This window comes from Dufourea novaeangliae, unplaced genomic scaffold (assembly GCF_001272555.1).
Source record: "Dufourea novaeangliae isolate 0120121106 unplaced genomic scaffold, ASM127255v1 scaffold115, whole genome shotgun sequence".
In the NCBI taxonomy this organism is placed as follows: Eukaryota; Metazoa; Arthropoda; class Insecta; order Hymenoptera; family Halictidae; genus Dufourea; species Dufourea novaeangliae.
In genome coordinates this window covers 336,108-348,724 of record NW_015373998.1, presented here as the reverse complement: position 1 = coordinate 348,724, position 12,617 = coordinate 336,108, and the positions used below count along the sequence as shown (strand labels likewise).

Sequence of the window (12,617 nt, the reverse complement as noted above, 5' to 3'; positions counted from 1 at the left end):
TTTGGTACAATACACACGTATATAGAAATTTAGAGGACAAACAAAAAGTGTAGAACTTATAGTAAGTATACAGAAAGTTTAACAAAATTCAACAGAAGTTCTGCAGGACGATTGTTCTACAAGACTATATTTCTGACTAATTCCAATCGTTGCTAATTACCGTAAAGAGGTAATCTCGAAACAATAAACCTGTCTTTTAATCAATTCATAATGCAGACATTCTTGAACTCTTCTGTTTCTCATTTACATCAAATTAGTTGTAAACTCAATTTCAACAAAACACATAGATTCCAAAAATTAACAGAAAATGCTCAAACTCCCCCCCCCCTATTTTTTCTTTTGACACCACCTATTGCAAACCTTCCAGAAAGTCCCAACACAGGAATTCCGTTACTTGGATCGAGCTTTTCCATTTTCTTCGACGTAATTCGTTCCCGACGAGGAAACTGATTCTCCAAAGAAGAAAGTTCGGTTATTAGGAAACTTCATTCAGCGAACGTTTATCGAGGGTGGTGTCAGCGTACGGAGACGGTGAAAACCTTCGATTTTACTCGTCGGAAGAATACAGGGTACCATTGATGCCTACGTGCGACGACTGTATGCACAAAGCAGTGTGTCGCGGCCGCACTCGATGTCGCTTCTACCACTACGAAGGGGAGGGGGAGGGGGTGCGGAGAGGGGATTGATTAAAGTGATGAAGGAGCGGCTTCGACAAGGCTTAAGCTTGATCGACGTCGATTAAGTTCTCGTTTATAGTCGGTGCACCTTGCCAGCCGCCGTTCGATTATTCTGGATAAATGAAAGAAAAAAAAACCACAGAAATCCTGAACAAAAATTTTCGTCGAGAACACGCAAAACTAGATCGCAAAGAATGGAAAGAGAAAGGTCTTTCTCGTTCCGATACTGTACATCAGTGGTGGGGATAACACCTGGACAATAATCATGTTGAACAAACCAGACGATAATCGAGAAGAGTCTGTATCTTTTATAGACTGCTCCGATTGTATTAAATTTAATTTTTCGTTACATTACAAAAAGAAAACGTGAATAAATTTCACATGTTCCGCAATTATAGCAGGTATAGACAGAAATCGAACGGTTTCATACAGAATTTACGAAGCTAGAACTCTCCTCTTATGGTTTTCCCCCGCCCTTTTGCGTGGCCCCGTTAGATGTTTTTCAAGGGAGGGGGGTGCGAGTGACGGCGTAATAACTGTGACAAGCCAGCGGAAATGTCAATGCACGACTAGCCAGCTTTTCACATGAAAAGAACGCTTAACCTTTAAGCAGATACAATGTTATTCATTTTCACTGGTTTCAGGAGTTTCTGTCTCCACAAGAAATCCGTACCTCGATTATAGTCCATTTTGAATCGACGATTTCGAGATATTTTTCTACGGATTAGAAGTACAGGCGAAATTCAAAAGTTCACGAGTGTAGATCGAATGTTTCAGACACAAACGCCGTTCAAAATAAACGTGACTTTATTTAAAATTTTTATGAAAACGTTCCGCGAACTTTTGGATATACCCAGGTATATCTCACTCCACGTAAACTCCATATTAAGGGTACGGTCTTTCTTTAAGATTTTTGTACAAGAAAACTATAACACTTGGAGTAAACAATCAGTCTGGGGTTTATTAATATACATTTTGGGTGGGGATAACACCTGGACAATAATCGTGTAGAACAAGCCAAGCGATAATCGAGAGGAGTCTGTATCATTTAGTTAAAAAAATAAAATGGCCGCATTTAGTATGAGTTTCAACGAAGACTACATGTTGTGAGTCACAGAGAAAGAAAGAAATTTTACGTATATTATCGTGAATAACAAAAGAATTTATGCTTCAGAATGTTCAATAACAGGTTGCACGATACTTGACTAAATTCCAAAAAGAATGCCACAAGAATTTTTCAAACCAGGTTAATAACTTTTTACATTACAATGGGCACCGTTTGTATACAATACAATTTCGGATCAACACGATTGGCCGCCACCTACAATGCAAAAATATTGAATCAAATGTTTTTTTTATTTACCTGAATGTATAATGAATAAAGTACAGGAAGCTTTGCACCATGTCGTCTTTGCCTTCCTTTAAAATAATAAAAAAAAAAAAAAAAAAAACGTTCCAAGTGTCGCCATTTTTGTGCGGCCACTAAAGGGGAAAGGATCCTTAACGGTGTAATAACTATGTAAGGGGACAGGCTCTCTGGCTTCGAAACGAATAAAGATCAGTTCGGACGGTCACGGCGTAACAACTCGGGGTCGCTTCCAGGGTATTCGTTCCAGCTGAAAATCCTCCCTTCGGACGTGCTCAGCCCGCGTAGCCCAACACGTAGTAACACACCGTCGCGTGTAACGCTGTGTAACGGTCGGGGCAGGCTAATGCCTGTCGGCTTTGTTCCGTCGCGGAAGCCCTTTAGGGCTAAGGAGATATAAGAGTATGAGACAACATGGCTCACGACGACGTCCTCGACCCAATTCGCGCGGCAACGAAAACTTGACTAGTCCGATATCGTGCACGGAACCACCGCCGTCCTCTGTCCTCGATCAGTCGAACGATATCTCGCCGTCGGCGGGGTGCTCGAACGTTGAGGAACGGCTCCCGGAAGTGCTGGCCGCCGACGACGACGACGACGACGTTGCCAGTCACGAGGGCCACGGTGTTAATGAACGACGCACGAGATCCGAGAGGTATATACTACGCAAAAAAAAAAAAAAATTAAGGGATCATCATCTCACCTCTTTACGATCCCGAAGAATGGGGCCAAGGTCAAATGATCATCGTAACTGCGGCGAAAATAGTCGTATCGGGGTATCGTTGAAATAATCGTTTGAAAGTGTGGAATCTCTGCTTTAAGATGGTTTTTCAAGATTTTAGCTGAGTTGCTTCTTGGCAAAGTTAACACATTCGGGACGGGCCGTAATCGTTTTTCCGAACTCATGGGGAAATAAATTTGTTTTTTTTTTTTATGTTTTTAGAGTCAATATGTCATTATAAGTATTCTAAACGACATTTAATAATAGAAAATGATTTTTTTTAGCTCATATTTCAATGGAAATTATAGTTCCCACCCGGCCGTCGGATTTGTCGTTTAGGTTTATTTTTAAAGGTGCGTATCCATTTGTTGCGTATCATCGTGTCGTGGTCACCATACGATACATTTTCACATGCAGTGATGCGTAACAAGTGCATACACACCTTTAGAGTCCAAGAGTAGCACCAGCCAAGTACGGCAAAATTCGTAGGTTGATCCCATAAAGGATTGGGCAATGTTACAAAAGAATCGGTGTGCACCACTTTGCGGACATCCCTTGTCAACCAAATTCTGATTGTTTTGTGAATACTAATGGGCGGGGGGGCTAGTGACCGTTACTAGGCTTGTCAGTGTCGCTAGTGCGAGGGTCGTGGGTCGACGATGTCGAAATTAATTAAAGCGTTTCCATTAAATAACTGATAAGAGATGTAAACTTTTTGATACAATCTAGTGTTGCAATATAAACAGACTGCCTTCGCCAAGATAAACGCGAACGGAGTGATAACGCAGCTCGGTTCAATAATTTAGAAAGATATTTTACCGCGATATACATGATGGTCCACGCAAGTGAGTCGTGTTATGTTAATACCCAATACTACATTATTTTTACAGAAATCGCAATAAAGAAGGAGATGCAATTTTCCTCTTTAAGCTGTATCTATTGTACAGAATGAACTGTTACAGTACATAAGAATTAGTTTAATTTTTAAGGTGACAATTATTCATTCTTTATGCTTAATGCGTTAAACTATTTTTTGTTTGGCTACACAAGGGTTAAGGTGACAATAATTGGGACGTCCGCCCTAGAAGTTCTTACTGACCTTGTATTTCCGTGTAGCCGGTATGACATACGGGAAAAACAGCGAAAGGGTTGACCGTGTCAAAGAAACAAAATTGGCAATGGTTTTCGTGCGTGGGGCTTGAACTGGGCCGCGGGTTTGCTAGTTCAAAGGCGTGGGGAATCCATGATTTCGCTAACAATTGAACTGTAGGGCTGGTTTCAGTGACTGCGACCATTCCGGGTCGTTTCCCGGCAACTCGGCGGGCAGTTCGTCGAACAGCAGCCTGTCGACGAGAAGCCTGGACAGCCCGAGCACCAGCCTGGAGCAGGTACACCCGGCCACGTCCGCGACGAACACATCGACCTCGTGGGACAGCGATGTCGACGTCGAGCCGGATCCGCCGGACTGGAGCCAGGGTGTCACCGAGGATGTACTCGCCAGACTCAGCAACGCCGAGAAAAAGCGACAGGAGGTCATCAACGGTTGGTGTAGTACTGGTTTTTTGATTTTGTTGATACTTTTCATTTTTGAGGAACAGAAATTTATCAATACAGACTCCTCTTGATTATCGTCCCGAACACGGGTCCGCGCCGGGACAATAGGAGATCATATAAGGAGATCATATAATCATATAGGGAGAAATGATTCAGACCTTCGTAAATTCGTTTTTTGCTCGAAGTCCCGTGCCTTGGCAACAAAGTATATGCTTGACAGGTTCCACGACCTCCCCCCCTCCAGTGGTGGGGATAACACCTGGACAATAATCGTGTCGAACAAGCAGGACGATAATCGAGAGGAGTCTGTTCAACGCGTAAAAATGTTTAATAAGCGTTTCCGATAGATTTTTGCGAGCTTAATACGAATCTGCAAACCGTTTCTTTCCAGCGCGTCCAGTTTTTGAATAAAAAAATAAATTTTTACAAAAATTACAAATTTTTAACTTTGCAGCTGTGTTCTGTTTTTATAGTAATAGTTCGTCGGTTTCTTTCAACGCGAAATAATTCTCGGAACTATTCCGAACGAAATGATATAAATTGTTATTATATTATAGATATCTAAATATGTTGAAATAATGTTCAAAGTGAAAAGGACCCTGAAAACGCACCAATTATTTAAGGGTCTAGGAGAAAATCTAATCCTAGCACGCGATAGAGCAGACCTTTCTACCGAGGAAGGTTTGCAAGGAAAGTTACAAAATCGGTGTTATTTTCAATAGAGAAGCGAAAGAGTTCAGCAAAACACGCGGCGGCGGCAGTAGTGTGCGCTATAAACTTGTGTTAATAAAATTCTGAAGAACTTGTTTTAAAATTTTCTTCTTAAGAAAAAAAAAAAAACATTTTTCAAACTTTTGTTAATGCAGGTTTATAGTTCTGATTGTGCTATTAAAGTTCTGTTTGGAACATTTTTCTCTATCTCCTGTACTTTAAGAGTTATACGCGAAAAAGTGGGAGTGCCTATTTGACTTTAAGGTTAGTTTTTACACCCTTCAAGGACGATTGAGCACGAATGAAACATACCATTGTGCTTGTCTTGAATCACTCTATAAATCCACAAAGTTTTATTCCAATCTGCTAGTTAGCGTTAGGGGTATTCCCCTACGAGAGCCACTTGCGCGCCAAATCTCTACCTTATGGGTAGAATGTTAATAAAAATTTGTTAGAATGTATGGGACTTTGGGATCCCACCAGGACTTAGCAAGATAATATCTTGTTGTTCACGGAACGTTCAGACTTGTGAAACTTTTGGAAAGGGTTAGGGAATCGGGAAAGTTAGAATTTCCCGAAAGTTTCTTGATATTGTGAAGCAAGGTAGCTAAGTGTTGGGTGACCTGATTGGTCAAAATAGAGTCGTTTGAAATACGAAAGACACCCGATCTTTCCCTCTTAAAGTATATCCAAACAGAAGCTACGTATAAATGTACAGTGGATTACGCTTACTTGGACCACCAATTAAACGAGACACTCGTTTATTTGGGACAAAGCTCAACGAACAAAACCTAATCGAATGTTACTGTGATACTTCGTATAATTGGGACATCTTCATAATTAGGCCAAAAGGATGCTAATCCCAATCTGCCTAAATAACCGAAATCCACTGTAGTTACGATTAGTGATACCGTAAAACCACGTCATCAGGGAAGAATGATTAATATTTTGTAATTTCACTCTTCGATTCCAGAACTGTTCCACACCGAGCGATCTCACGTGCGCGCGTTGAGAGTCCTGTCGCACGTCTTCCATAAGCCGCTCCTGGAATCCCAAGTGCTCCCGTTAGACCAAATACAATTGTTGTTCTCGAATCTGGACGAGATGGTGACGATTCACTCGCGTTTCAATCAGTCGATGAAACGAAAGAAAAAGGAGAACCCGTGCGTGGGCGACGTGGGCGAGTTGCTGTTGGACATGTTCGACGGCGAGAACGGCGAGGGGTTCGAGAGGGCGGCATCGATATACTGCGCGAGGCAGCAGGTCGCTTTGGACGCGTTGCGGGATCGTCGTCGTAAGGATCCGAAATTGAACTCGTTCCTGAACGAGATCGAGGCGAACCCGTTGTGCCGCAGGTTACAGCTGAAGGATCACATTTTGACCGGTATGCTACGTCTAACGAAATACCCGTTGCTCTTCGAGAATCTGGCCAAGTACACGCCCGACAGCAGCGATAAGGAGAGGGCCGGTGTCCTGCGAAGTCTCGATCGCAGCAAAGAGATTCTCAGCCGTGTGAACCAAGCGGTCCGCGAGGCGGAGGATTACCAGAGGCTTGCCGAGATTCAACGTACCATCGATCGTTCCGCGTTCGACAAGTTCGACCATCCGACCGTGCAGGAGTTCAAGAATCTAGACATCACGAAACGGAAGCTGATCTACGAGGGCCCATTGCAATGGCGCAGAACCGAACAGAACCGCGCGAAACCGGTCGATCTGCACGTGGTGTTGCTAGACGACACGATATTCCTGTTGCATCGGCAGGACGAGAAGTATCTGTTGAAGTTCATCAACACCAATCAAGCGAACTCGGTGCTCAGCCCAATCGTGAAAGTCTCCACGGTTCTTGTCAGGCACAATGCCGTCGACAAGAACTCCCTCTATCTGGTCTGAACGGAAACTCTGGTGTAAGCATATATCGGAGGCGGCCGAAGCGTACAAGGCTCGTGACAAACAAGGCAGAAGACCCACGCCGCCCACCACACTGCCAGAAGAACCTGGACCGGCGATAGATGATCATCCGTCCACGACGGAACAGGACAATATCATACCAGAGAAAACTGATCAGGAGCGAGAGCAGCAGGAAGCAGAACCGAAAGATTCCACGCAGGACACTAGCAATATCGAACAGGAAGCGGAGACACAGCCTAACGCCCCTGTACCAGCTGCTACGGCTGTACCTGTTGATCCTTCAACGCCTGAGCAACCGAAACAACAACAGCAACCGCCGCCGCCGCCGCAGCAGCAGCAACAACAACAACAACAACAACAAAAACAACAACATTCATCTGAATCTTCTGGCACAGGTTTCAATGCTTTTTATGGTTCTTTGTTAGACTAGCAATACTGCTCGATATTTCAGGATATAGTTTATAATTAGACTGCGGATGTTTGTATGCATTTATAACAAAGTTGAAGATTCAATATGAGTACAGTGAAATGAAAAATTTAAGAAGAACTAATAAAGTCATTATATTATTTTTAATTTAATAAACCTGTTAAGAGAGGAAATCAATTTCTCTTCGGTTCTGGTTCCTGGAAAGTGAATACAACAATGGGATTGTGCATAAATATCCGCAGTCTATTCATAATCTTTATGGTAAGATACAGTGGACTCACTTTGTCCATGGAAGATTGTCATATTTATTTGACCAAATCACGCAGCAAACTCTGAATTTCATATTAAAGACAAGAAATATATTAATCACGTTAAGCAGGGTATCAAATAAGTTGGATAGTGTGTATTTTCTTATAAAATATACATACATCTTGTTCAGGTATGGGAGAACCGCTACGAATGGTGACCTGTACACAAGTATCGCTAATCGATCCACTAGAGGTTCATGTGGAAGTACCACCGGTACATGTCGCAGAACCGGTACTTACACCCATAGGTACATTTATTTATTAACTGGATACATATTTTCAAGTAGAGCTTGTAATTCATTCAGCTCGGTTCTGTATTCATTCGCAGAGTGTCTAAGGAGGAAGGACGAGATAATTAAGCAAGCTTTGGCAGAGAAACAATTGTTGGTAGCTGATATCTTGAATATTCCAAAAGAGGATTTCGAACACGTGGCAGACATGGCGTCTGAACCATCGAGCATAGAAAAAGAACCCGCTGAACTCATACTCGCTGCCATTAGTCAAGGTACATTATTTAACCTTGAAATGTTGCATGTTGAATAAAATAAAATGCAACCGTTTTTTCATACGTACCTTTTTTTATTAGAATTAATTCGTGCGTCTATTTTCAGCGAATCAATTAGTGGGAATGCTAAATTCGGCGTTAAACGTAAGCGAAACGGAAACGGTTCTTGCCTCGCGCGGAGCGTCAGTGTTAACAACGCCACCAAGTTGCGAAGCAACCGGATGTCCATCTCCGAGAATGCATCTTCATCCGCAACAACCGACTATATCAGTCGCGAGTTTACAGCCAGTGTGTCACTCTCTGACATCTCAATTGTCACAATTACTGGTGAGAATTCTTTGGAAAAACAAACTAGCTAAGAAGGAAGATGGTCTACTTAAATTTTAAATATAAAGAATTCGATTTAACGAAAATCTGTAATTGAATGCAGCCACTAAAGACACTGGAAATTCAGTCAGGTTCTAATTTTATTTGTGCACTACAGGAAATTATAAAAGAGAGAGAAGAGGAACGGGAAAGGCTGAGAAAGGAGTTACGTAGAAGCAGAGAACGTCTTCATGCTTTTGATGCGGATATACAACGTCGTGAATTCTCCGAAACCTGCACTGCATCGAGCCAAACGCAAACGGAACACGGTTAGTTCCTTCTTTTTTTAATATGTCAGGAACGGTGTAGGCTGATATTCATTGCGTGCTTCATGCATGTTCGGATAAATAAAAATAGTAATGTGGCATATTTTTTCCGTCTATTACAGATGACATTTTAAACAAAGAGAGCAGTATTGACGATCCCACTCGAGATGTAAGAAGCTCAGTTTAAATTTTCTATCGGTTTAATGCATATGTTCTAATTGAAATTATCATGATACATTGTATTTGAGGCTATGAAATTCGTTAGAATTCAATTGCGAATTTTAACGCTTAACACAAACTTTATTCTTCTATTCTTTGTTTTTTGTACCTTCGTTGACAGGAATTTGTAGATGCACACGGTGAATCGGAAACGAACGAAGAATTGGAACCCACGGAACACTACACCGAAACTGTAGTAATGGGAGATAGTGTCGGTTGATAGGACGTCTACGTATATTGAATAATGTCGACCTGGTGCATTTCACGAGCAGGATCGTATCCAAACGCTCATACTGGAAGAAATCAAAATTATGTAAAAAAGAAAAAAAAACAATGACAAATGGCGAGTAGCTGTTTATGGAATACAATAATATTATATACATATTTACAGAATCATGGGTCAATGATTAATCATGCCTTTGCCAAAGATTTTATGTAACTGGATTCACATGACGTAGCGTGTTACGCGTCATGCCACGTCGATGACTAAAAAATTATACATAAATTTTACACGAAGAATAGTATAGCGATGCAGATGTACCGAATTGATAAGCGGGATATCTCTCTCTCTCTCTCTCTCTCTCTCTCTCTCTCTTTGTTTTAGAGGGTTGCGAGGAATCCTCGATAGATTACCGAGACCACTGAAGACTATACTCCTAAATTAACAATTTACCATTGACCACCAACCTACCCTCTAAGGAGGGACCCCAATCTCTCAATCCATCATTCTGGAATTGATAATGCTATATTGTTCTAACGATACCTAACTGTTGTATAGAGTTGTTACACTGTCTCTCGAAAGACATCGATTTCTATACTATGTTATTTTATATGTAACAGTAATTTGTACACCCGAAATTTTCCCCGTGAAATGCTTTTAGGAAATTGTGGTCAACACGCTAGAAGTTACTTTGAAACATTTCATTGTTAGCGCATTTTATACAAAAACATTTATGTGAAATATGATGTACGCGTGTGGAACGAGTTCAGTTATTTACCTAAGAAGAAACGTGCGTTTTATAATTTCCTATGGGTACATCGTATAATCGAAACCAACTGTGTTGTTACTACTGTTACGGTTCAATAATCGTGAAACATACATATTATTGCATTTATACAGAGGAACACGATTGAAAATCGCGCATCGACACTTAGCAAATGTAGAAAAAAAAGAAAGAAAGAAACGCAAAGCACATTGTGCATTAAGGCTATAAACATTTAAGCTTTACCGTTTAATTTGTAAAGACATCTATGCTTTGCGCATGAACACTGCAAAGTTACGATTTTCAAAGCAGTATTATTACGTAATGCAATTATCTTACACACGTTCATTGTATCCGGTGATCAAATGTTCAGGATATTAAATCCAGAGGCGGCAAATGTCGATTGGTTTCTAAATTGCTTGGAATGACGAAAAGAATGCACATTCTAGCAGTGATCTTTTATATATCAAAATCTGATACAGAGTAGGAAGGCAAGAAACAGATATTTACAAATTAGAACGAATTTCTAATAATCTATATTATTTAAATTATTCATTAATATTAGTAATAATATTATTATTTAATTAGTTGTCTTCAAATATTATTGCTAAATGTTCATGTTAATGTTAATATTCACACAAGAATTACAGATACAAAATTACTGAAATTAGTGGAATACCGTCAAGATTAACAAAAAAAAAAGAACAAATATTTGAACCTCTATATTTAGAATAATTATATTTTCTATACGTCACTGATATAGATTAATTTATCAAGAATTTGGTGACTATAAAAGCTATCAATTGATTCTTAAAGAACAAATAAGGACCTTTCAATAATGGGAGACTTATATTATGGTAAATGTATGTAACCATATTAATGCACTGCACTATTATGTAATACATTAATACAGTGTATTAGATATTTCTATTATTCTGTTTAATATATTTTTATACAATCCTTGCTTCGTTCGATCTTTTTAATTCTAATTGTTTCCGCTGGTACATTAAATTTCAACGCGAATACCAAAATGAAAAAGCATTAACGGCATTTGCTTTAAATAATAATATTTGCCTCTTGGTGCTATATTTGCCTAAATGAACAATGAAGTTCCTTTGTCGAATGTAATGGAATATATAAATAGAAGCAAAAGTAACAAAATCGAAAATTTATATATATATATTGCTTATGGAATCCTGAACATAACTGGTAACTTAAAAATTATCGATATTCATAGATAAGAAAACCAATAGCCAATACGAAATAATCTTCAGAAATAATGTTTGTAAGAAAACAAATATTTACAATCGTGCATACAAACAAAATACTGTAAGGTACATTATATAACTGTTTAATTAATGCCAACACTGTTTTGTTAAATATTCGCTTAAAGAACACAGTTGGAATAAAGAAATGTACTACACTCTGTAACAAAGGACTGATCGTGCAAAAAAGACTTACCTGTTTACATAAAATCTTTGCTATTTTTAAACATTAATAATTCCCTAATAATAAAATACGAATTATTATAAATACATTACTATGTACATGTAAAAATATTTAATAACATTATTAGTTGATATTATTAATTATTATTATAATTATTATTATATTGCATTAAAATACTTATTAAATTGTAAATTACTCTGTAATTTTTTTTTAATCTTTGAAATTACACCTGCATATAAATAGATCCTAGTGCACTTAACTATCCTAGAAACTGGCTAATTTTTGATAATGCATTATTATATTAGTAATCTGCAAGTGTACAAACACCCCATGATCTTAACATATTTAATTAATTTATACAGCATTTATCTTTACAGTTTACAAATATCCATCCACAGGTATAATATTATTACAATTGAAAGTAAAAACATTAAGACACAAGTAAAATATTTGTAAATATTTTATTTACCATAAAAAAGTGTTTCTTTATCAGTATATAAAAATTGACTTATATATTTTGAATAAAAATATTTCAAATTATTAAGTACCTTATACATATACATATTGTTCCAATCTGTTGTTGATCTGAAGATTGACGGTTTCGATATACGTATTCGCACTTTCTGTGCCGACAATTAAATAAACTCAAAGGACCACCCTTCTCTGATAAAAAGACAGTAAGTTGATTAAATAATTTATTAGGGAACTCTACAAACAAATCGATACTTTTGAAATCATGATCAAACAGAAATTCAATTCCAAATAACATTTTAATCAGTGTTTTGATTATACTACATTTTTTTGTAAAATATTGTATTTTAATTGTTATTTTATTTTATTTGTATTGCGATAAATGATTTTTTAAATATGTAATTTATTTACAATTTGAAATATGAATGGTTAAGAGCTCAAAGTTATCGATGACTCAAATTCGCTGGTGACTAAAAAAGCGAATGGACACACGAGATCAAGTGAGATAGAGCAATAACACAGTAGCATGTCTAATGACGAATTGTAGTAAGACGTAGCCTTACAATGCTAACCATTGGCCGGCGAGATACCACCCCTTCTCCTGTTCCCCTGGCCGTTCGGCTTATTGGGGCTTAGCAACTTATCAGCTTCTAACTATATATATTTCATACTCTATGTGTATTTCT

General features: G+C 38.7%; 1 protein-coding gene across 1 annotated transcript in view; it reads left to right on the top strand.

The window, feature by feature from the left end:
- LOC107188141 (rho guanine nucleotide exchange factor 11) overlaps window positions 1-9,323 on the top strand; it is a 64,246-nt gene extending 54,923 nt beyond the window's left edge. The window contains 9 exon segments of the mRNA XM_015576391.1: window positions 4,035-4,306; window positions 6,003-6,916; window positions 6,918-7,332; window positions 7,804-7,920; window positions 8,001-8,177; window positions 8,284-8,504; window positions 8,662-8,812; window positions 8,932-8,978; window positions 9,150-9,323. Of these exon segments, the coding sequence (XP_015431877.1) occupies window positions 4,035-4,306; window positions 6,003-6,916; window positions 6,918-7,332; window positions 7,804-7,920; window positions 8,001-8,177; window positions 8,284-8,504; window positions 8,662-8,812; window positions 8,932-8,978; window positions 9,150-9,248 (2,413 nt within the window). The 3' untranslated portion in view covers window positions 9,249-9,323.
- Window positions 9,324-12,617: the final 3,294 nt, after the last annotated feature.